The sequence below is a fragment of the Malus domestica genome, chromosome 07 (assembly GCF_042453785.1).
Source record: "Malus domestica chromosome 07, GDT2T_hap1".
Lineage (NCBI taxonomy): Eukaryota > Viridiplantae > Streptophyta > Magnoliopsida > Rosales > Rosaceae > Malus > Malus domestica.
Genome location: NC_091667.1, coordinates 34,757,158 through 34,780,593, shown reverse-complemented (window position 1 = coordinate 34,780,593; position 23,436 = coordinate 34,757,158). Strand labels below are relative to the sequence as shown.

Genomic DNA, 23,436 nt, shown 5'->3' with positions numbered 1-23,436 from the left:
AGACTCTAGGCGTTAATTTGCTTTTTTAATTTTAATTAAATTTATTATATAATATATAAATAAATATTTACTTATATTTAAAATATTATATAATTATATTGGATATATAAAATGTAAAATAAAATTACATATAAATTATAAAGTATCTGAACATATTATATAATTATTTGTTCATCCACTTCTTTCAATTATTTAAAAAATAAAATACAAAATAGAAATTATCTATTTATGTCTTGTTTTGAATAAAAAAGTATATAGAAAAAAAAGGTAAAAATGATGAAGCTTTCATAACACCCAAATTACTGCTTTTCCAATAAGATTTCAAAAAGTAAAAAAAATAATAATAATAATCACAAAAAAAACCCACATAATGGGGTAAGAGAGTGGGCTAAACTTCATAATATACTAGCAATAATGTGATTCAAATTCGTCTTTGGCAAAGATCAAAATTAAAACTTCTTAATTACAAGTAAAAAATAATAACACTAAACCGTAATACTAATTAGTATTTTGATTTTTTTTTTAGACGCACGTGATTCATTCTTTGAATAATAAAATGAAATATAAACGAACAAATTGTCAGAGGCGTAGGTATATGGCAAGAGGTTAGTTACTAGGAACTAGGAAGAGAAAGCAAAATTGAAAAGTAAAAGAAAAGAAAAGAGGGGAAGCCGCCAGAATTGGAGGAGACCGGTTAGTCAAAAAACAGCTAGTAGTACCAGAGGTGAAAAAAGAATCCAACCATAATTCCATCGTTTTCACGTGGTTTTTCTTTCCTTGGAGGAGCTTTTAACGTCCATTTGTAACAAGCATGCTATAAATAACTGCAGGGCTCCAACAGCATAAGCAATCCACAGCACAAACGTTGTATTCGGACGTGTGTTGTGTAAACGCATACATACGCACCCCAAAAAACACACGACAAATCTCTCTTTCTCTCTCTCTCCAAGTTTCCTTGATTGTCCAAAAAGAAATCCCACCAACCCATCTTCCTGGTTTTCCCAAAGTTGATGAATCTCTGCCCCGTTCGTTGAATCTCAATCTCCTTAGCTCTGTATCTAGCTGGAACGTCTGGTGAAAAGGCCCCGCCTTCGATCTCTGCCGTGAAGGAGGTGGCTTTTGTTCAAACGGGTTGGTGGAAGGGATGGAACAGAAGCACATTCTGCTGTCTGCTCTGAGTGTTGGGGTTGGGGTTGGGGTGGGGCTGGGATTGAGTTCCGGGCAGGCTGTGAGCAAATGGGTAAACGGCAATTGCTCGGCGGATGAGGTGACGGCGGAGCAGATTGAGCAGGAGTTGATGAGGCAGGTGGTAGATGGCAGAGACAGCAAAGTTACATTTGAGGAGTTTCCTTATTATCTAAGGTAATTTTGGAGATTTTCTAACTCAATTACCACAATTTTTACATCAATCTTTTGAGCATGTTCACATGGAAGATGGTTGTGTTTCATATCTAATTTTCCAGGTTGTGTGTAATTAAAGTTCAGTATTTTGCCTAATTGTGAATAATACAATCCATAAATGCTGGGTTTTTCTGCACAAGTTTTCGTTTTATACAATCCATAAATGCTGGGTTTTTCTTCTTTCTGGGTAAATTTTGTTTGACTAATTAAGTTTGATTATATCTGCTTTTTATATAATGGCTATGTAATTTTTCTGGGTTTTTTATTTAATTATATTTTTGGTGATGAGTTTATTCAGACATGGATATTGTACTTCTGCAAAATTGCTTTTGAATCCAACCTTTGCTTGCTTGTGTGGGTGTTGAGTCTTCTCGATTCGATTTTTTTAACTGTTTTTTTTGGATCAACCCATTAAGTTTTGTCCTTTAAGTTATCAGAAACATAATTTTAAGATGGAATCATGATGTGGATTTGCCTTTAAACGAAAGTGATGTAATTCTGATTTCTAATACTTTAACTTGTTTCTTTCTTGCATCATATCTAACAACTTCTGTTTCGATGATGGCAATGACAGAGAGAGAACTCGGATGTTGTTAACAAGTGCTGCATATGTTCATCTGAAGCACTCCGACTTATCCAAGCACACCCGGAATCTTTCACCTGCAAGTAGAGCTATTTTGCTCTCAGGACCTGCAGGTAGGCTACTTAGAAACGTTATCCGATTTTGGGGATTTTCCGCTTAAATACTCGTACCTTAACCTTTTCCATAAGCTAATCTAATTGCATCTCTTGTTTCCCAAAGAACTTTATCATCAAATGCTCGCCAAGGCTTTAGCGCATTACTTTGAGTCGAAGTTGCTGCTGTTGGATATAACTGATTTTTCGATCAAGGTAAATATTTGTAATACAGCAGTACTATATCAGTCTGTCTTTACATGTTTACATGAAATAGATTTGGCTTGTAATACAGTAGTACTAATAACTGTCAATTTTACATGTTTGCAGATACAGAGTAAATACGGCTGTGCCAAAAGAGAATCAGTAAGTGTTCTCTGCTTCTTACTGAGAAATTAATCATGTTTTTTCCTTTCCGGAGTCTTAGCGTACATCTTAAGTTTAGCAAGTGATGAAACCGGGATCCATACTTTGTTTAAACTCAATGTTATGCATTTCTGCATTTCATGTATCTTCGTCAAAGTATTGAAATTTTATTGAAAGGAAAAGTTCGAATTTGCTCAATTGGATTTTTTTTTCTTTTGCCTGATTCATTGCATTCTTTTTGTAGCATCATAAGAGGTCCATCTCAGAGGTTACGTTGGAGCAAATGTCCAATTTGCTCGGTTCCTTCTCAATGCTCCCTTCACGCGGGGACACTAAAGGTACGAAGGAAATATAGCTATATTTTTTCGTTAAAGCTCCTCTGATCAAATCCTATCTCTTGCTCATGTCCTCAGTTCAGTGACTATTGGTAATGTCCACACTCCACACTTCACTGCTATTATAACTAATTGTTTTCTAACAGGTACGTTATTTCGGCAAAGCAGTTCTTCTGATCTCAAATCAAGGTATGGTATTGGATGATTGATTCTTGAATCAAGTGTCCTGATGCTTATGAAAAGTGTCGTTTCTAAGACACCATTATCTCACACCCGCAGGGGAACAGAAGGGCCAACTGGAACGCTTCAAAGAAATGCCTCTTCTGCATCTGATATGAGTAGCATGAGTTCCAAATCTGCTTCGCCAAGTTCAGGTTTGTTCATACAGTAAAATACCGGCTGTTTGAGAACCTGACTTTATGCTTTAGCTATGTGTGGAATCGCTTATCATTCTGTAACAATCTTTCTTTCTTTTTTCAGCTCCTATCAAGCGCGTGAGCAACTGGTGTTTCGATGAGAAACTTTTTCTGCAGTCACTGTACAAGGTAATGTCTTTTCTTTTGGTTATATACAAGGTAAGATTGCTTGAAAATGTTAGCATAGTACTAATAGGCATGAATCTTATTTCTCGTACAGGTCTTATCTTCGATATCAGAAACTGGTTCCATCATTTTATACCTCAGGGACGTCGAGAAGCTTTTTCTCCAATCACGGCGGATATACAATTTGTTCAACAAAATGTTGAAGAGACTTTCAGGGTCAGTGTTGATACTTGGTTCCCGAATGGTAGACGCTGAAGATGATTGCAAAGAAGTCGACGAGAAGCTTGCTGTTTTGTTCCCCTACAATATTGAGATCAGACCCCCAGAAGACGAGACTCATCTTGTCAGCTGGAAGTCTCAACTGGAAGAAGACATGAAGATGATCCAATTTCAAGATAACAAAAATCACATAGCCGAGGTGCTTGCGGCGAATGATCTTGAATGTGACGATCTTGGTTCAATCTGCCATGCAGACACAATGGTACTCAGCAACTACATAGAAGAGATTGTGATTTCGGCGCTATCTTATCATTTGATGCAAAACAAGGATCCAGAATATCGAAATGGAAAGCTTGTTATATCGTCGAGGAGGTAGATTCAAAATTTTCTGTATGCTTGATTTCTCAGTTTCATAATTTCTATGGTTATATTTCACTGCAAAACCGACCTTTTTATGATTTTATCCATCTAATTACGATTCTCAATCTGGAACAGTTTGTCCCATGGATTGAGTATATTCCAGGAGGGAAAATCTTCTCTGAAACTGGAGACCAATGCCGATTCCAATAAGGTTTTTCTTCTACTTTCACTTTTAACCTCTTGATGTTTTACATTTCGAGTAGCGGATTAAATGGAACTGCTATTAAATTCTGATGGCTTAATGGTTTCTTTTCTCTTAAATTTTAGAAAACCGAAGGGGAAGAGGCTGTTGGTGCAAAGACTGAATCGAAGTCTGAAACTGCAGCACCGGAAAACAAAGGTGAAGCAGAGAAATCTGGTCCTGCGGTGAAGAAGGACAGTGAGAATCCACCTCCGCCAAAAGTAGTAAGTTCAAGTCCTTCAGTACTATCAACAAAATCCAGATGGTTTACCGTGTCTGTTTTGTTCAGAGAAGGGCGTCTTTGTTGTCTTATAAAAATTCATGGTGTTTGTGCAGGAAGTGGCACCTGACAATGAATTTGAGAAGCGCATAAGGCCGGAGGTTATCCCTGCAAATGAGATTGGAGTCACATTTGCAGATATTGGTGCATTGGATGATATCAAAGAATCACTTCAGGAATTGGTCATGCTCCCGCTTCGAAGACCAGACCTTTTCAAAGGTGGGCTTCTGAAGCCTTGCAGAGGCATATTGCTTTTCGGTCCTCCTGGCACTGGAAAAACAATGCTGGCAAAGGCCATAGCAAGTGAAGCAGGAGCAAGTTTCATCAACGTGTCTATGTCCACGATCACCTCAAAATGGTTTGGAGAAGATGAGAAGAACGTTCGAGCTCTGTTCACACTTGCAGCAAAGGTCTCCCCAACTATCATCTTCGTGGATGAGGTTGACAGCATGCTTGGGCAGCGAACCAGAGTTGGGGAGCATGAGGCCATGAGGAAGATTAAGAACGAGTTCATGACACACTGGGATGGACTTTTGACAAAGACAGGGGAGAGGATTCTTGTTCTTGCCGCAACCAACAGGCCATTTGACCTTGATGAAGCAATCATCAGGCGATTTGAGCGGAGGTATAGGTCCGCATTGTGTTACATTCATATTTTTCTTCATTCTTTTTCACTGTCGGCTAACTCGAAATCTTTTTCTGTGCTGAACAGAGTCATGGTTGGCCTTCCCTCAGTCGAGAACAGGGAAATGATCTTGAGAACTCTTCTTTCGAAAGAAAAGGTCGAAAATCTGGACTTTAAGGAGCTTGCAACCATAACAGAAGGATACAGTGGAAGTGATCTTAAGGTTAGTTTTCAAGTTGACAATATTAACAACCAACCTTAAATTGTGACTAGTACAACGAACTCACGAAACTAAATCCTGGAAAACAGAACTTGTGCGTGACAGCAGCCTATCGACCGGTTAGGGAGCTTTTAAAACAGGAGAGACAAAAGGATATGGTAATTCACTACATTTACGCTCCTCCTCTTCATCGGCATATTCTTTTTTCTTTCCGATTTTGGTTTAAGAAATGCTTAACGATTTTGATAAAACTTGGAACTACAGGAAAAGAAGAAGAAAGATGCAGAAGAAAAGAGCACTGAAGAAGCTTCAGAACCAAAAGAAGAAGAGAAAGAGGAGGGCGTAATTACCCTGAGGCCTTTAAACATGGAAGATATGAGGCAGGCAAAGAATCAGGTAACAAACTTCACCTTCTTTTCGCATTTTATCCCCCAAAAACTCTCGATTTTTGTTCGAATTGCGTTTATGTTTATGCATGTGTATGGTGTAATGTAGGTTGCTGCAAGTTTCGCATCAGAAGGATCGGTAATGAGCGAGCTGAAACAGTGGAACGAACTGTATGGCGAGGGTGGCTCGAGGAAGAAGCAACAACTGACTTATTTCATGTAAACTACTAATACATACGGGGAAGCCGGCAACTTAGGCACTGGTCATCAGCTTCATTCTTTGAGGAAGAATGTGAAGGGATTGAGGAAGATGGAAACTCCACATGAAAAGCAACAATGTTCGATGGCTCGCGACAGTGTGACGGTCAACTCGAAGCAGCTCTAGCTTCGACGCTCAGGCGAGGAAGAAACCTTACAACGCAAGGAATGTATATATCGGTGTACAAAATGTAAGCGTAGCCACAGTTATTTGGGATTTTTTTAGTCCATGTTCTGTGAAAAATGTGTGGAATTTGGAGATGCTTGTGGGATTTCAGATTGGTGAGAGGAAACTTGGGGCTGAATTTAAAGAGCATTTGTGAACATTGTTCTTAAGTTGTGTAATTATTTGATAGTGCAATGCTCTTTATACATGTATATTACTAGATTTTGCTTTATTTTTTCTTAATATATTATTATATGAAAGAAATTATTATTTTAGAAAATTCAAGACGAAAAGATGATTTATTCAACATTAAAGCCAATTAATTCCACCAAAGTTTGATACAAACTAGTGTTGTATCGGGTCGGTTTACAACCTTAATACAAGTACTACTAAACTAAAAGCTAGTTAATAAGCACTTTAAACTACTTAAATTAACGGTACTGTCATTCTCCATCAATTACTGAAAATGTTAACGATTAACACAAGTAAATTGTCACAGTGACGTCTCTTCACTTTAGCGGTGAGTCTTGCTCACAATTCTCATAAATATATATATATATATATATATATATATGTTAATTTCTCTTCACTGGGCCACCTAGTTTTTAGATTTCAACCCTTCAATTCAATTCCTATTTAGATTACGTGGAGATCATGTTTTGAAATGAATTAGTCAAACATAAAAATAAATTTAATAATTTGGACGATTACTTGTTCCACAAGAATTGCTATGCAATTTGAACCTACACGCAACATTGCCCAGGTGCTAATAAGAAAATTAGACTTAAAACTTTCATATACTATTAATAGCGAAGGACAGTAAACTGTGCGAAAAACAGTAAGCTGTAACCAGTACTAAACCACAACGCAGAAAGACAGTAATCTAACGGAATTAAACGATTTCGACTAAAAACAGTGACTAAAATGTGAACCCTAGTAAACGCTTAACATCGTAACGACGTGTCTAATCCTTCTTCTTCTCCTTCACTGGACCCCTGGGGATTTTACTCAAAACCTTGGCATCAAACACCGCATACTGCTTCTTTATTTCGATCCACGCCTTCTCGCCAAAGGCATCAATCTGGTCATCGTATTTCTCATAAATCACCGGCAGAGTGTGCAGCAACACAAAAACTGGCATTCAACGTTCGAGACAAAGTCAATAATAGAAATGAAAGCTTCCCGAATCTGAATTCTGAGAGGCACGAAACAAAATTGAAACTGAAACGAAACCATCCTTACTTATGTAGAACAGGGTCAGAAAGTTGAACCATTTCCCAACCACCGACAAAATCCACAAGACGGCTATAACCTGATATCAGAAGAGCAACAACTAGTGACTAAATAATCCAATAACAGCCTAAACATACAGCATAACTATGAACGAAAGATCAACTTACTCCAAGGAATGTCTTCAAATCTCTTCCAGATGCAATATCCCGCAAAACGTAAAATCCTTTGTTGATTTCAATTCTCAGAGCAGAGGCAAGTTCAAGGACAGTCTTCTCAGGAATTTGAACTTTTGGGATTTGTGGTGGCGACCTGATTAAAGAATGCAGTCAAGTCAAGACCATAAGATACTGCTTCAAGGATCAAATATGCGAAAAACAAACAGCTAGAACACCCAACGCCTTACTTGTTGATAAAGGTGGATGCATAGGACCACAGGAAAAAGACCGCCAGAGAAAGTATCAATAAATGGCACACCAGAGTGATTAAGTGGTACTCGAGCAACTCAAAGAAAACCCATAAAACAGTGGCACCGCCGAGGACACTTGCAGATATTTTCTTGTTCCTCCATAGGAGAACATCAGCAGCTGCAATGAAAGACCGACATTAGATCGCAATTGATGGCATTTTCTTTCCAAGTTTCTTCTTTCAAACGTAGTTCATTAACGCACAAACGGAAAACTGTTATGGAAAATCTTTCTTTTCTAGGCCATATTATTACAAACAAATCACCATTTTCCGAATTCAAACTGATCATGTCCGTATTGCTACGTATCCGAAACCAGGACAAAATAAGGAAATACGATCAATGTAGGTTTATTGCATCAACTGGCAATCTATACAGTATACACAAATCAGAAAGCACATAAACAACAAATTATTATAACTATTCAAATCAACAAATTAAAAAATGCCAAACAATTCTTCCCCAAATTCATAACTTTCAAGATTAATCACAGCCATTAGGAATATCTAATCACTAATACTAAACAAAAGTTCTATAATTTCAAGAAAAATATCGAATTAATAAACTGAGATTAGCTCGCTCAAACGAAGATTCTTGTTATTTCAAGAAAAATTTCACTTTCGATGCAATTCAGGTGAACAGAATAATTAATATTCAATCAGATCAAGGTAATCAACTTTCAGAATTTCAGTTTCTTCATAATTTCCCACATTTTCCGATCAGCCAAACAAAAAACACCAAATCCATGCAAAATATTTATGCTAGTGATGTATAAACGGATTAAGAGAGGGAAAAAAATATAGTACGTTTGCCGCCGCCCAAGACCTTGTGAACAGGCTTTTCTCTCCCGAAGAGCCTGAAAATCTTGGATTTGACGGAATCGTGCGCCGACGGCTTGTCATCAACCTTGGTTTTGACGGCGGCAGCGCGCTTGGACTTCTTGTCGTCGTCGGAGTCCGACGAAGATGAGGAGTGGTGGCTGTGGATCTTGTCCATCAGCGATGCGGCTGTTGGTTCTGGCTCCGCCATGGATTCTCAGATCGATGAGAGAGAGAGAGAGAGAGAGAGAGAGAGAGAAATGGTCCAAATGGAGGTGGTAAATTTTTCAAGGCGTTGATATCAGAGAGAGTGTCATGCGTGTTTCGTAAATTTAATTATTTTTAGAGCGAGAAGTTAGGGAGGTGCAATCTGGGCCGTTGAAAGATGGTGAAGAAACCAAGGAAAGCACTACGGGGCGGGAAAATCTCGCATCCCGGAGCTTGTGGTGTTTCTGTGATCGCATCGTGAGCGCGACCTATCCCCTTATTTAATTACCCACCAATTTTAATTAATTAATTAATTAATTGTTTTCTATTTGTGTTTCCTTTTTCCAACAATTTAAGTGCAATCAAATTCTAATTTAGATTGCAAACGTCATGTCATAATTGAGGAATTTGTTGGACCGTAGCAATTTGGTGCATGCTCTTTTTCAAAGTATTACTATTTTTTATGCATAACAAATTTAAATTTTTTAACAGGCGATAACGTTGGTAATTTTTTTCTTCTTTCTTAAAAAAAAAATCAATTGGTGCCGAAGTTCACCATTCTAGAAGATAGGAAGACTCATAAAGGCATTTCAGTCTCTGCTGGTCACTATCGCGCGATTTATCAAGGGATATAGAATTTGTCCCAACCACTGGACCACTCCATGATAGTTAACATTAGTGGGTTAAATTGTTAGTTGTTAGAGAAGGGGATCAGTGGAGATCAAACTCACAACATGATGAATTGATATGATTATTTTCCATCACTACAGTAAAGCGCAATCTGCTATACATAACGAATTAAAACAATAAAAAAAGGGACAATGACAAGGAAAATGCCACCAATAAAAGAATATTAAATAAAGGGGTGTGACTTTAAAGTTATGTATCATTCAATACTACAAGTGTTTTAGCTCTTAGATTTAATTTACACAAATATTTAAATCCTCTAATTTCAATCTCACTCATTCGTTTCTGTATCATTCAATGTTACATAGTATTGAAGAAGTTTTCTAAATGGAGGAAAGATGTCGAAATACACTAGCATATATGAACTAGAGTAATTAGAGTAAGTAGACTAGTTTTGAGACGGTTGTGTGATCGTCTTCTTACATATAAGTTGGATCTTTCTCTTCATAATTAGAGTAATTCAAAATATCGTATAATTAGAGTAATTCAAAATATCGTATATGTGTTTGTTGTACTAATAGAACACCTATCATGAAGAATTGGCATGCAATTGGAGTATTAGAGTTTTAAGTTTCCATAGCAAGTGCAGCAAGAAATACAACTTAGGCATTTCCTGTCGTTTCACCCTTCTAAAAATCTTACCGAATACAAATTAGATGGAAAGACATATAGATATAAACTACATAAAGGTTTAGAAAATATGCAGATGGATGCTACAGTTTTGAAGTAAATCAAGATTCAAAGTTGAGAGATACCCACCGATTTGGAGTTGGCAAAGCAACGATCAAGATGCCGGAGACGTTTTTTCATGTTAACGTTGTCAGGTTTCCGCCGTGGGACATGCTTCAACATTGCGGTGGCGGGTTAGCTTTAAATTGAAATCCACTGCCGTCGGAAGGGCTTCTTGCTTCCGAAAGAGAGATGTTTTGGAAGAAGAGTTGCCAATCATTTGAATTATTTGGTACAATGATTCTGGGAGAAATGAAGAATATGCCAAGAGGCTATAGTTGTCGATAGAATAACAGAACCTCACAGAAGAATATGCTTTCTCTCTTTCTTCTCCCAATTGATTTAGGGCTCGTTTATAACTGTTTTTAAAATGGCTGAAAACGATTTTTATGAAGAATAAAATGTTGAAACCAATCTTTAAGGGGTGTATTCAATTGGGATTTTGAGAGATTTTAATTCTTTTAATGAATCTGGGGGTATTCAATCAGGATTTTAAGTAATTTTCTAAAATTCAAGGTGTATTCAATTAGAATTTTAAGATAGTTTATTAAAATCCTTAGAAATCCGGGTGTATTCAATTAGGATTTTAAAGAAGTTTATAACATTTCAGGTGTATTCAATTAGAAGTTGATTTTAAAGAATTTCAGAAAGTTGTGGAATTAGAGTGAATTAGAGAGATTTCGTAGTGTATTTTAAGCATCAACAAATCTCACATCTCCCTATGTGATTTCAAGAGAATTGAATCAAAATTTTATATGAAATTTCTACAAATCAATTAAACTCTATAAAAATCTATAAATTTATAAATCCATTAAAGTCTTTCAAATTTTCAATTGAATACAGCCTCCTTAGTACAAATGTAAAAGAATCCTTGAAGTTCTTCTGATAAGAAGCACATATATATATGCATTTTGAGTGTTTTTGAAACTCAAAAACACACTACTAGCTAGATAGTCCACTTTGTTTATTTGCATTGTATGAAACTCGGACTCAGTGTATTGAGAGGACGGAACGGCTCTAACTACCATAGCAATTCATCAGTTTTGATAAACAACAATTGTTGATAACAAAAACACTCCATATTTCATTTCATTTGGGTCAAAATTGATGAGAAATTGAAAAGAAGTAGGTCTCATTAACCCAAGCCCACTCTACAGCATTGACGATAGTTATCTGGGCTGCAGACCCAAAGTAGGTAGCCTTCGTAGCCCATTTAACAAAATTAAAAGTCCAATAGAAGCTGTTGGCTGCATGGTTTGGGTCAACTTTGGGTTCCAATCAACTGGTTTAAAATTTCTTCCATATGTTAGATATATCCGTGACATATCAAAAAAATCAGACAAAGATGTGGAAATGGATGGTGGAATGGGTCAACTTTGTGACCTTTATTGTTTCTTTAGAGACCAACGATTGCATGTATTTATATTCAAAGTTATGTAATACATGAAAATTAACCCATCTAATTCTATTTGGTATCAGAGCAGACTGCCACATTTTTAGCAAACTTCCATCATTTCCATCAAAGACAGTGATATCAATATAATCTTCGACATTTCCACAAATTTATATATGAATATTTTCACTGATACCAATATTTTATACGCTAACATAAGATTTAGGGTTTGAACTCCTAAACATGAAGAGTTAACATCAGCCGGATTAGGATTAGACACCAATTAAACATGAAGACCCCACCAATAACTAAATTTCTTTGAGGCATAATTTGACTAGCCAACCACATATGAAATTCTTTAGCAGACAAATATGAAAGAGCTCTCACTCACTCAAAAACACAACACCCAAAACTCACATTAAGGATTTTTCGTAGTTTGTTCCACATGAGATGACAACAAGATAAAAATTTAACATCTTATCATGGGTGGGGTTCACCCATTTATTTTAGAACGGAGTTTGGCTGCTAAAAAATCAGCAGCAGCTTCGGCTGCTTGCGAATAACAGATGGACAAGTGTCCAAGTAATTGATTTTTTAATTACAACTTGAACACATGCCCACCCTTGATTTGTTAGCAGCAGGAGTTGCTGCTAATTTTTTGAGGAGCCAAGCTTTCTCCTTTATTTTATTTTATTTTATTCTATTTTATTCTGAGAAACACCTGCTTTTCTTTTGAACAAAAAGGAAACACCAACCAAACTAAAGATGTGTTCTATCAAAAGATCATTTGACACTTAACTTTACTCATCACAATTTTTCTAGTAGTCTGAATCGCTGAATGGTCTGAAAAATATACGATGAAGACGGATTTCAAAAGTTTGAACAACAAATATTGTTAAAAAAGTGGGATGGAATGTAGAATAATCACTAGGTGCAAAACCTTGCAATTATTAAAGAAAGAATTCAACCATCAACCGGCATCTAATGTGGTATGTAAAATATAGTCTAAAAAATGGTCTCTCTACTCACACATACTATAATTAATATCCATCTGATGTGTTTTTTTTTTTTTAACTCGAAGTGCATTGCCAAAGAAAACGCCAAAGGTTGCAAAAAAAGTCCATACAAAAGACAAACCTAGGAGAAAAAACCGACTATTCCTACAAAGAAAAAAAGTGCAAGGGGGATACTAGGAGATAGACGCTGCAACGTTGGCTAAGGCGTCTCCTCACAAACACCATAAAAAAACCTTGAGGGTGTGTACAAGCGAAGATGTAGGTCTATTCACACAAATATAAACGCTCATCTCCCCCTTGCTACGCGACTAGTATATTTTTTTCAAATCTGATAAATTACATGTCATGTAAATGACAAAAATATTGTGAATATATCATGATTAGTAAAAGTATAGACTACACAGACATATTTGCATTTAGTCGTTGGCTTCCATATTTACCTTTAAAGAAAGAGCTGAAACTTCAGAGGGAGACTGGTGTGGGTGGAAGCAGTTTTAGGACCAAAGGATGCATAAGTTTGGTTCGTGCCTTTGTGAAAGGCTGTGGCAGAGAATTTGGCAGTCGGAGCATCTGATTCTAACATGTCCCAATCCTCTTACTATGAGAATTTCTTTTCTTCACATGGTTGGAAAGAATGTATAAAACAAAGTCATTTTTTGAAACCTAATGCTACAACTTTGTACACTTCAAGAAAATATCTTATGCACTAGTTACTTCAATATGACTTTCACATATGAGAGAAACGTGCCTAGATTAGAGTTGTTATTGTATCGGTTTTTTAAGTCAATCACATAGATTGCATGCATTTTATCTCTTTCACGTGACAATGTTTGATTAATTCAAAATACGATCAAGATAGCATTTTTGCTGAAAAAGTGATATTCACACATCATTTTTACTTCTCCCACACATTTGTTAATTTTTAGTTATTGATCTTTTTCAATTTATTAGATCCGACGGTCAAAAATTGAGAACAGTGTATGAGAAATAAAGTGTCCATAGCACTATCCTTTTGCTGAAAGGAATTTAGAGGATCACCTTGCATACCTTAATGAGTTTTTATATTCAAAGAAAGCATATTATAGAGCTACTTCTCAATGACGAAGAAACATAATTGAACCGGAAAAATCAGTATCGGTGTGTCGGTATCTCAAATCAATCACACCCCACATGCTTTAATGAATTTGAAGTTCAATACCTCACATACCCTGAAGATTTTGGTAAAACATTTAGTGAAAGAGGAAAATAAGTCAGGACCTTACTCCGTAGTATTCTGCAGCATGCAGCTCCCATTGATTCAAAAGGATGGCCGAGAGTCCAACACCACACAAAACCAATTTTACAAGTCAAAGCTTTAGTCTTTAAGCAGAAGAGGCGTGCCCCATCTGCATCCCAAGGCCTTTGCCTTGCAAAGAACCCCAATTCTCTGACTTCTCTCTCTGCAAAAGCAAAGTTAAAGCCATTGGAGACTTTTCTTTTTGGCCTTTTCTCTTTCATTTTTCTTTCTCTTTTTTCTCTTTTCTCTTGTTCTTTTTGGAAATCTCGTCACCATCCTCCATGCCAAAAATCCAATGCCGAAGAAGGAATTCATATCTTTTTCAGATCTCGCAGTCCAAAAGTTGATAGACTAAAAGATTTATACCGTTCAAGAAAGGAAGAGGAAGAAAATTTTAAACTCTTAATTTATGAGAGGTAGACCAGTGAAATAGGCTAATGATTGTTGTAAAATTTAAAAAGAGTAATTCGGATTTCTCAATCTGTCTTTCACGATCCATCGACTTCATACCGCCAAATATGGAGAGGATATCGGTTCTAGAAGTTGGACTTGTTAGATTGGGAACTACATCATGTACTCAATTCACCATCACGCTCTTCTCCAATAAAGTTCCAAAAAGATCATTTAACCAAGCTCGTTTCACTTTACCTTTGTTTTTTTCCACAAGAAAAACATATCATTTGACAATGTCTATTTATAACTTTCTCACACTTTTGAGTTAGTTTTTCTTCTTTTCTTTTGGTCAAGTTTATCTTCATGAAATAAAATTAAAAACAAATTCAAGGGCTTTATTTACATTGTAAAGGACTTATAACTTAGTTGTTTTATGACGTTAACTTTTCACTATTTTTTGTTCGGTTTTCTCATTAAGTTGATGAACTTTGTTCTTTTTATACAAGCGATGCTATACTAGAAACTAATATGAGTTACAAGGGTATAAAAACTTGTGTTTGATTTTTCCTTTTAAGTTGACTAGCTATTATCCACAAGTTTGTTTTGTCTCTTAAGTTGACTAGCTATTATTCATTATGACAAGAAGATATTAAGATACATTCGTTATAGTCAATATAATTACGCTTACGCAAATGATGGACTATAGTTCTTCGAAACAAAACAACTAAAAAGAAAAGGGGGAATATTGAATTTTTGGCTTGGGGGAAAGAATAGAGGGATTCGTAATCCTCTTTATGTGAAACAAAGTTTAACAAACAATAAAATCAACGAGTTCTGCAAATCAAAGTTCAAAGTCAAGACTCGTGAGACGACGAGCGCAAGGGACGGGGGCCGGGGGACAGCCATTGAACCTGCATTGTTTCATAAAACAGTGTATGAATTTGTATATACATGTATAACCTTCGTTGTCAAATATTTTTATATGACTGAAAACGATTTTAAAGAAAATATTTTATATTCCAAAAATAGTTGAAATGTCTGAAAGAAACATTTCTTATGTGTTTTTTACCAAAAACAACTTAAATATTTTTTCATAATTAAATTACATTTTTACTTAAAATTTGTTTTAAAAACTTTCAATTATTTAGAAGCAATTCCCAAACAAAAACAAAAGCAATCTCTCTCTCTCTCTCTCTCTAAAAAGCAAAAGAAAAGCTTGTTTTCCCTCTCCCTCTCTCTCTCTCTCCCCACTCTGTTTTCGATGCTGCGGACATAACGCCATAAAACGAAGTGAAATTTTGGATAAATCTCCTGTTTATTTCATTCATTTCCTCACGTTACCCCCTCCTCTCACTCCTTCCTCGTATAAAACCCCTCAAAACCCTGCCGTTTCTTTAACCCCTGCCTCCCTTCCCTCTCCTCCAAAGCCATGGAAACTCTGTACTTCCTCAAGTTCTGGAAACCCAATGCCTCCACCGGCACACCTCCAAATCCTTCCGTTGCAAAAGACAACGAGGTCGAAGAGGAAGAGGAAGATTCTTTCTTCGACTTGGAATTAAGTTTCGACATCATCCAAAGTTCACAAGAAAACAACATCCTCGACTCCAAACCAAAACCAAACACCTCGGACAAAACAGCCGGCGGCAAACAAACCCTTTCTCTGTCCGCTTCCGATCCCATTTCCAAAAGAAAAATCCTCCCTATTGAGCCAGTTTCCAGGCCTCCTCAGTCCCCCATCGCTCTCCTTAAATCAGCCCCAAAGTTCGGAGCTTTAAAGTTCAAAAATCCCAGACAGAAAACAGAGAAAAAAACAGGGGAAAAAGCTGAGTGCGAGGTTTCGATGGAGTCCCAGAAGCAGAAAATCAAAGGAGTAATTGCGAAACAGCTCGCCGGAGAAGAAGCTCAAAACCCACCTAGGCTCACCCGAGAAAACAGCTCCAGGAGAAACGGAATCGGATTGCAGAATCTGAAGCCGGAAGACTCGAAAACAGAGAGATTTTCTAAGGATGTTCTGCAGAAGTACCTTAATCTAATCAAACCTCTGTACTCCAAGGTTTCCAGGAGGTCTACTGAGAAGGTGAAGCCTGCCGGAGACTCACCGACGGCTTCTCCGGCGATGCCGATATTCTCTGTGTGTTCGCCTAAGAAGGACAAGCAGGGGAACTTTCCGGCGGGATTTAGAGTTGTCTGTAAGAACTTGGGGAAGAGCAAGTCTGCCACGGTGATGGCGGCGCCGCCAGTGCAACGGAGGGACGATTCCTTGCTGCTGCACAACGATGGGATTCAGAGCGCCATTCTACATTGCAAGAGATCGTTCAGTTCTAGAGGTATTTAGAGTTTCAAACCTTTCATATTTTAAACCATTTTTTAAATCTATTATTTGATGTTTATGAATTAATTTCGATTTTTAATTTGGTTTCAGATTCTTTGTCCTCACTGTCGCGGTCAACCAGTGATTCTTCCTCCATGAAATCATATTCTACTGGTAAACATCAGTCTCTCCTTTTTATTGAACCAATCAAAGCGAAGAAATTCAAATTCCAAATTTATTTTAATGGAAATTTACAGAAACTTTTTTGACAGATTCTTTTCTGTTATCACGGATTGCAAGTGATTCCCATGAAAAATCCGCGAGAATGTCGATCGAAGAAGAAATTTCAAGCTCTGCTCGTCGGATTTTAATGGATAAAACGCGGGAAAAACAGAGGAACTAAATGACCCGCTCTGTTATTTTCTGTGTTTTCTGTAAAAACAAAGGAAGAAAGGAAAACGAAAATATAAGGTTAGGTTAGGGTTGTTTTTGGTATTTTAGCTGCAAGGGTTTGAGCTATGATGACCGGTGAGCACAGCATATAGGGTTCACCTGTTGTTGTCTGTACAGTGACGTGTCATGATCTGAGAATTTAGGGATCCTTTTTCGTTTAGGGTTTCTGCACTGAAGCAAGCAGCATCATGCTGCATTTGAATTGAATGTCTGATGAGAGAAAATGGTGTTTTAAATCAATGGGAAAGATATGTGACATTATTTTCTGGGTTTTCAGAGATTTTGATTTGACTCAACAAGTTTGCATCTTTCATTTTCTTGTTTTGTGTGGGGATTCCACTTTCCAGGAGAAATTGACAGATCATGGAATCAGATGCTTGTTCTTCAATTACTCATAAAAACTGGTAGTGGGAAATCAATTTTTGTTGTTGCCTGTAAATTGTTTGGTTATTAGATGGACGTTCGTTTTGTTGATACATCACTGATGAGGTCTCGAGTTGTTCTTAAAGCGAAATGTAAAGTCCGATTCGTTAATATGTCATTGATAAAATCTCGATATTAATGTTTCTAAGTAGGATGCACAAGGAATTTTCGCATGTAAGTAAAAAAAATGAGGCTTTATAAGTAAATTGGTATCAGATGAATTTTGATTTTCTTTACGAGATATAGGTGTGAAGCTTAACGACAGCATATGTTACGAAACAAATTTGAACTTGTAAAAGAGGATTTATGATCATCACCAGCCTGGAGAAAAATTGGTTAATTCGATTCCGACTGCATTTCTGCTTTTTGTAAATATAAAGTGCTTTCGGATTGCAAAAGAAGCATTTTATTGTTTGCCGAAAAAAAAGAAGCATTTTATTTGCTTTTATTAAAATCTGATTTCGTTTCAAAGTGAACAAAAGAAAAGCAGTCAGAAGGTGGCAGATGCTCTCTCTCTCTCTCTCTCTCTCTCTCTCTCTCCCGGTCTCTCTGACCACCCATCCCATCTGGTTATGGTAGCTAGGTTGGATGGACAGATTTTATTCAACTTTGACTGCTTGTTGCAGCACCAGCAGGGGAGGAAGGAACTCATAAGAGCAATTCCACCGGGGACCAAATGTCCCAGCCTCCAGTCCAAAAACCAAGCCAGGCCTCTGTCAATCAAGTCCACCCCAACAAACTGATTGGTACCCAGCCCGAGCTGGGCAAGAGCCCAGCCCAAAAGAGACTGAGACAGAAGCCGGGGAAGAAGCCTGGCGCGTGCACTTCACACAGCCGTTTGGCGAGTGCCCGACAAGCTTTCAGACGCCGGGGCCCGCGTGCAGGCGCTGTCAGTCCCCCCCCCGAGTTGCGACGTGGCTACCTCTCTGCCGTTGGATTTCCAACGGCTAGTTTTCTAGACCGTTGGATTTCCAACGGTAAAAAAATTTTAAATTTTACTTTTAAACTAGACCGTCGGATCAAAGATCAACGGTCCACGTTTTTTTCACAAAAAGTAAATTAAAAAAAAAAAAAGGGCCCAACGGTCAGAAATATGACCGTTGGCCACGTGGCAACTCCCTAGCTCTTGGATTTGAATATTTTTCAAATCCAACGGTCCAGATTAATTAACTATATTAAAATTCATTAAAAATTATTAAAAAATACAGAAAAATTATTAAAAAATACAGAAAATTTTAAAAAAATTACAGAAAATTTTGAAAAATGTTAATTTTTTTTCCTATAAATACCTAACCCTCATCTTCTACCTTTACACCACATTCCAATATTTTCTACACTTTCTATACTATCTACATTTCAATATTTTCTACACTTTAAGAGAAAAAAATGTCTTCGTGGAAGCTCATTGAAGATGTTACGTTGTGTGAATGTTGGGTTCACACTACTCATGATCCGATTACGGGTAATGAGATGGATAAGCGAGAGATGTGGAGTAAAATTACGAAAGCGTTTTGTGATGTATATGGAGAAAACGCCAGAACTAGTCAAGGTCTTCAAGGTCGTTGGAAAAAACTCAACGCATCATTTACTTGTTGGAAAAACGCCATCTCTCATGCTTCCGGTAACCTCCGTAGTGGGACAAGTTTAGCGGATCAGGTGACAATATTTTTATTTATTTATATGCATTCCACTCACATTAATATTTTGATTTATTTAATTTCGTATGTAATTTTTATCTTATTTCTTATGTAATTTTTATTTAATTTCTTATGTCATTTTTATTTAATTTCTTATGTCATTTTTATGTAATTTATATGCATTCCACCCGTATTAATATTTTGAATTTATTTATTTGTGTTACACCCGCATTTTTTAACACTATGTTATCCCACTTTTTTATAGACACTACAAGCTCAAGCATTCTACAATTCAAAGAACGGGAACAAATCATTCAATAGATTGGAATGTTGGCAAATTGTCAAAGATTGCCCTAAATACAAAATTGTGGCAACTGGTCCAGAAGTTGTCATGCACGGTATGGGTCTACATAGTTCTCCAGAACCAGACATGGCCGAACAAGAAGCCGACACATTTCAAGACACGGAAGGGACGGCTGAACAAGTGCCCGAGACCCAACCGACTCGTCAGTCCCTAAGGCCTCTAGGTAAAAAGGCGTCAAAGAAAAAAGGTAGTTCTTCCAAAAATGACTACACTAAATATATGGAGGAACTTGCTCGCCAAGGTGAACTAAACTTGGCACGAGAAAAGGCTAGAGATGAGGAAAAAGTTGCTGCTATGGCAGCAATATTAGCAGCTACTGAGGCCCGTGATGCGGCGGCTGAAAGACAAAGAGAAGTAGTTAATCGAGAGAACGAGCTGGTTAGAGAAGCACTTCATCGAGAAAATGAATTGCTTCGAGAAGAAAGGATGGCTCAAGCAGATCGTGACACTATGAGCAAGTCTCTAGTAGGACTGTCTCCGAATTCTAAATATTTTTGGACATCGGAAAAAAGAGATGCCATGCGTAGGAGGCGTGCAAGAGATGCGGAAACAAGTCAAGGGGGTTCTAGCTACACAAATCATGGCAACCAAGATCCTAGCACCACATATCCTAACTCGAGAGACTTTATTTAATTTCTTATGTATTTTTATGTATTTTCTTTCTTTTTTCTAGTAGAACTTTATTTAATTTCTTATGTTTTTTCTTTTTTTAGGTTTGAACTTTATTTAATTTCTTATGCAATTTTAATGTAATTATTTATTTAATTTCTTTTGTACTTTATTTAAACACATGAAATAAGATTACATAAACTCACCAAATAAATTTAAAAACAAAACACATTACATAGAATTACATAAACTCACCAAATAAACTTAAAAACAAAACACACTACATAGAATTACATAAACTCACCAAATAAACTTAAAAACAAAACACACTACATAGAATTACTTAAACTTAAAAAAAATACAATTTATTCTTCAACCACAAGCCTCATTCTAATTATCTTCGCCTCCATGCAATCCCCACTGGTGCTCAATCAAGTCATTCTGGCGGGTTACGTGCCAGTATGGCTCTTGCACATTAGTGTACCGCTGAACGATCAATTCATTGTAACGTCCATCACGTTCCAACGGCTCGTGTTGCACTGGATCTTCGGTCCCATCATGAGCACAATAAATACGTGTTCTTGAGTTGTTCATCGGATCTGGCTCATATTCATCGACGGCATCATAATCATACTCATCTTCAACAATCATGTTATGGAGAATAATACACGTCATCATGATGGATCGAAGAGCCTCGACATCAAACATTCTAGCTGCAGCCCTGACAATCGCCCAACGAGCTTGCAGGATACCAAAACAACGCTCGACATCCTTCCTACACCCTTCTTGACATTTTGCAAAGTGTTTTTCCTTTTCAGTCTGTGGATGTGGCACTGTTTTGACAAATGTTGACCACCTTGGGTAAATGCCATCTGCAAGGTAGTATGATCCTTCGTATTGGGTACCATTAACCCAATATGTGCATCTCGGCGAGTTTCCTTGCAGCAGTTCGTCGAACATTGGGGATTGGGCAAGGACATTTAGGTCATTTTGAGCTCCTGGAACACCAAAAAAAGCATGCCAAATCCATGTATCAAATGAAGCCACCGCTTCCAAAATGATGCTTTTGGCTCCTTTTCTGTCGCCATATGCTCCTTGCCACGCACTTGGACAGTTTTTCCAAGTCCAGTGCATGCAGTCGATGCTTCCAATCATGCCAGGGAAGCCTCGCATCTCACCCTTCCTCAGAAGCCTTCGCATGTCCCTTGACGTGGGTGTCCGGAGGTACTCTTTGGTGTAGAGGGCTTCAATTGCAGAGCAAAACCGCATCAGGGACTCCAGAACAGTTGTTTTTCCCATCCTCGCGATCTCATCCACTTGATCTGCAGATGCTCCATATGCAAGCATTCGCAAGGATGCCGTAATTTTTTGCTCGGGAATAAGACCTAGAACATGAAAAGCATCATCTTTTTGCACAAAGTATGAATCATGGTTGCAAATATCACTCATGATTTTGTTGAACAAATGTCGTTGCATTCTAAAACGCCGTCTAAAAACATGATCAGGGAATATGCTATTGGGAATAAAATAATCTTCCAATAGATTTTTACCTCGTTTTTCCCTTTTTCTATCGAGGTTTGCAACACGTCTTGGTTTGGCTATCTGACCCACGGCTTCCATGACACGGCGGGAATGTGAGGCCTTCTGCCTTCTATGGTGATCATCCTCATCCTCCTCCATGAAGAAAGCCTCATCTCCACCTCCACCTTCCTCGAGATTGGCCAATTCTGCCTGTTGTGCCAACAACCTTTGTTGTTGCTCTTGCAACTGCTTATACACCCTTCTTGAAGAAGACATTGTAATAAGAACTCAAGATTTGAAAATGATGAACAAGGATTCTGAGCTAAAAAGAAGGATTGAGCTTGGTGTGAGGATGGATGTAGGGATGTAGGGTTTATATGGACAAAAAAAGAAAGGATAAGGTTCTGGACAATGCCACGTGGCACTACGTGATTGGTTGAAAATCTTATCGAAATCTTGGCTAAATTATTGTAAACCGGAAGTGACACGTGGCGTGTCAGGATTGGTCGAGAATATTATCGAAAATTTATCCACAAAATAGTACGTTCGGATAATGACACGTGGCATGACGTGATTGGTTGAAAATCTTATCGAAATCTTGGCTAAATTATTGTACCATGGAAGTGACACGTGGCATGTCGGGATTGGTTGAAAATAATATCGGAAATCTATTCACAAAATAGTACGTTCAGATAATGATACGTGGCGTGACGAGATTGGTTAAAAATCCTATCCGAAATTAAAACTATTTTATTTTTTTATTCTTTATTTTAAATGGGTTAAAAATCTTATCCGAAATAAACTTAAAAAAAAACACACCAAATAAATGCGCTGGGTGCCAGCGCATTTTTTTAGGGGTGGAGATGCCTTGGCCTATTACTGTTCACTCCAGTCTATTACTGTTTATTTGAGTGGATAAATGCGCTGGGTGCCATCGCATGTATTTCTTCCTCTTCTAATTACAAATTCCCCCTCCACTTTCCAAAGTATTTGCATTTTACTGTATTTCTTTTCTTCCAATATGCTCTACCAATAGTTGTTAAAAGTTCTTTTTTATTTCGAAACTAATGAAAAGAGCTTGAAAATTTTGAATTTTAACGAAAATAACAAAATTAATGGTAAAGTGAATAATATCATGGTTGACTTTTTAGTGTACAAATGTGATTTTTCGTTAAAATGAATAGTACCAGGAGTTTTTGTTAAAGTTCCCTAGTTTATTTGTTCTAGTTATAATGAAAGGAATCGAACTGTCTGTCATAATTTTTAAATTTTATCGTATTACTCCGCTCATGTGACATCCCACATCGCTCAGGGGAGTGATCCTTAAATGTATATTCTCATCCCTACCTAACACGAGGCCTTTTAGGAGCTCATTGGCTTCGGGTTCTGTAGGAACTCCGAAGTTAAGCGAGAAGGAGGCCAGAGCATTCCCAGGATGGGTGACCCACTGGGAAGTTGCTCGTGAGTTCCCAAAAACAAAACCGTGAGGGAATAGTAAGCCCAAAACGGACAATATCGTGCTACGGTGGTGGAACGGGCCCAGGATGTGGTGGACCCGGGCCGGGATGTGACAGAATGGTATTAGAGCTAATCCCTGGTCGGAAGTGTGCCGACGAGGACGTCGGACCCCTAAGGAGGGTGGATTGTGACATCCCACATCACCTAGGGGAGTGATCCTTAAATGTATATTCTCATCCCTACCTATCACGAGGTCTTTTGGGAGCTCACTGGCTTCGGGTTCCGTAGGAACTCCGGAGTTAAGCGAGAAGGAGGCCAGAGCATTCCCAGGATGGGTGACCCACTGGGAAGTTGCTCGTGAGTTCCCAAAA

The 23,436-nt window shown here is 37.6% G+C and overlaps 5 protein-coding genes across 6 annotated transcripts; 3 read left to right on the top strand and 2 right to left on the bottom strand.

Moving 5' to 3' along the window:
* Nucleotides 1-816: 816 nt before the first annotated feature.
* Nucleotides 817-6,286, top strand: LOC103439818 (uncharacterized). Its single transcript, XM_008378439.4, has 16 exons — nt 817-1,362; nt 1,976-2,097; nt 2,204-2,292; nt 2,407-2,442; nt 2,687-2,780; nt 2,924-2,966; nt 3,057-3,151; nt 3,258-3,322; nt 3,414-3,910; nt 4,034-4,109; nt 4,226-4,363; nt 4,476-5,044; nt 5,132-5,267; nt 5,354-5,422; nt 5,529-5,660; nt 5,760-6,286. Exons 1-16 carry the CDS (start codon nt 1,145-1,147, stop codon nt 5,871-5,873), a joined length of 2,493 nt encoding a protein of 830 aa, XP_008376661.3. The 5' UTR covers nt 817-1,144; the 3' UTR covers nt 5,874-6,286.
* Nucleotides 6,287-6,852: 566 nt separating this feature from the next.
* LOC103439819 (reticulon-like protein B1) lies at nt 6,853-10,386 on the bottom strand. Its single transcript, XM_008378440.4, has 5 exons — nt 8,577-10,386; nt 7,711-7,891; nt 7,475-7,616; nt 7,317-7,386; nt 6,853-7,208 (listed from the first exon to the last, which is right to left on the bottom strand). The coding sequence occupies exons 1-5, from the start codon at nt 8,797-8,799 to the stop codon at nt 7,039-7,041; spliced, it is 786 nt and encodes a 261-aa protein (XP_008376662.1). The 5' UTR covers nt 8,800-10,386; the 3' UTR covers nt 6,853-7,038.
* A 5,061-nt stretch (nt 10,387-15,447) lies between these two features.
* LOC103439821 (membrane-associated kinase regulator 5) lies at nt 15,448-17,314 on the top strand. Of its 2 annotated transcripts, none has more exons than XM_008378441.4 (3): nt 15,448-16,616; nt 16,712-16,774; nt 16,873-17,314. In XM_008378441.4, the coding sequence occupies exons 1-3, from the start codon at nt 15,719-15,721 to the stop codon at nt 17,001-17,003; spliced, it is 1,092 nt and encodes a 363-aa protein (XP_008376663.3). In that variant the 5' UTR covers nt 15,448-15,718; the 3' UTR covers nt 17,004-17,314. The 2 variants fall into 2 exon arrangements, with proteins under 2 accessions (XP_008376663.3, XP_028962025.2); XM_029106192.2 differs by having other exon boundaries at nt 15,492-16,616; nt 16,858-17,314.
* Nucleotides 17,315-18,384: 1,070 nt separating this feature from the next.
* On the top strand, nt 18,385-20,242 carry LOC139197623 (glutathione S-transferase T3-like). Its single transcript, XM_070825511.1, has 2 exons — nt 18,385-19,132; nt 19,379-20,242. The coding sequence occupies exons 1-2, from the start codon at nt 18,863-18,865 to the stop codon at nt 20,108-20,110; spliced, it is 1,002 nt and encodes a 333-aa protein (XP_070681612.1). The 5' UTR covers nt 18,385-18,862; the 3' UTR covers nt 20,111-20,242.
* On the bottom strand, nt 20,243-22,087 carry LOC139197622 (uncharacterized). Its single transcript, XM_070825510.1, has 2 exons — nt 21,637-22,087; nt 20,243-21,471 (listed from the first exon to the last, which is right to left on the bottom strand). Exons 1-2 carry the CDS (start codon nt 21,881-21,883, stop codon nt 20,477-20,479), a joined length of 1,242 nt encoding a protein of 413 aa, XP_070681611.1. The 5' UTR covers nt 21,884-22,087; the 3' UTR covers nt 20,243-20,476.
* Nucleotides 22,088-23,436: the final 1,349 nt, after the last annotated feature.

Coding starts and splice junctions, on each gene's coding strand:
- LOC139197622 (XM_070825510.1), bottom strand. CDS start 21,883: ATGTCTTCTTCAAGAAGGGTGTATAAGCAGTTGCAAGAGCAACAACAA. Junction 21,472..21,636: donor TAGAAAAAGGGAAAAACGAG/GTAAAAATCTAT, acceptor TTCATGTTCTAG/GTCTTATTCCCGAGCAAAAA.
- LOC103439818 (XM_008378439.4), top strand. CDS start 1,145: ATGGAACAGAAGCACATTCTGCTGTCTGCTCTGAGTGTTGGGGTTGGG. Junction 2,293..2,406: donor TAACTGATTTTTCGATCAAG/GTAAATATTTGT, acceptor ACATGTTTGCAG/ATACAGAGTAAATACGGCTG. Junction 2,967..3,056: donor TCTTCTGATCTCAAATCAAG/GTATGGTATTGG, acceptor TCACACCCGCAG/GGGAACAGAAGGGCCAACTG.
- LOC139197623 (XM_070825511.1), top strand. CDS start 18,863: ATGTCTTCGTGGAAGCTCATTGAAGATGTTACGTTGTGTGAATGTTGG. Junction 19,133..19,378: donor GGACAAGTTTAGCGGATCAG/GTGACAATATTT, acceptor ACTTTTTTATAG/ACACTACAAGCTCAAGCATT.
- LOC103439819 (XM_008378440.4), bottom strand. CDS start 8,799: ATGGCGGAGCCAGAACCAACAGCCGCATCGCTGATGGACAAGATCCAC. Junction 7,892..8,576: donor GGTCTTGGGCGGCGGCAAAC/GTACTATATTTT, acceptor CTTTCATTGCAG/CTGCTGATGTTCTCCTATGG. Junction 7,209..7,316: donor TCTGACCCTGTTCTACATAA/GTAAGGATGGTT, acceptor GTTGAATGCCAG/TTTTTGTGTTGCTGCACACT.
- LOC103439821 (XM_029106192.2), top strand. CDS start 15,719: ATGGAAACTCTGTACTTCCTCAAGTTCTGGAAACCCAATGCCTCCACC. Junction 16,617..16,711: donor GAGATCGTTCAGTTCTAGAG/GTATTTAGAGTT, acceptor ATTTGGTTTCAG/ATTCTTTGTCCTCACTGTCG. Junction 16,775..16,857: donor CATGAAATCATATTCTACTG/GTAAACATCAGT, acceptor GGAAATTTACAG/AAACTTTTTTGACAGATTCT.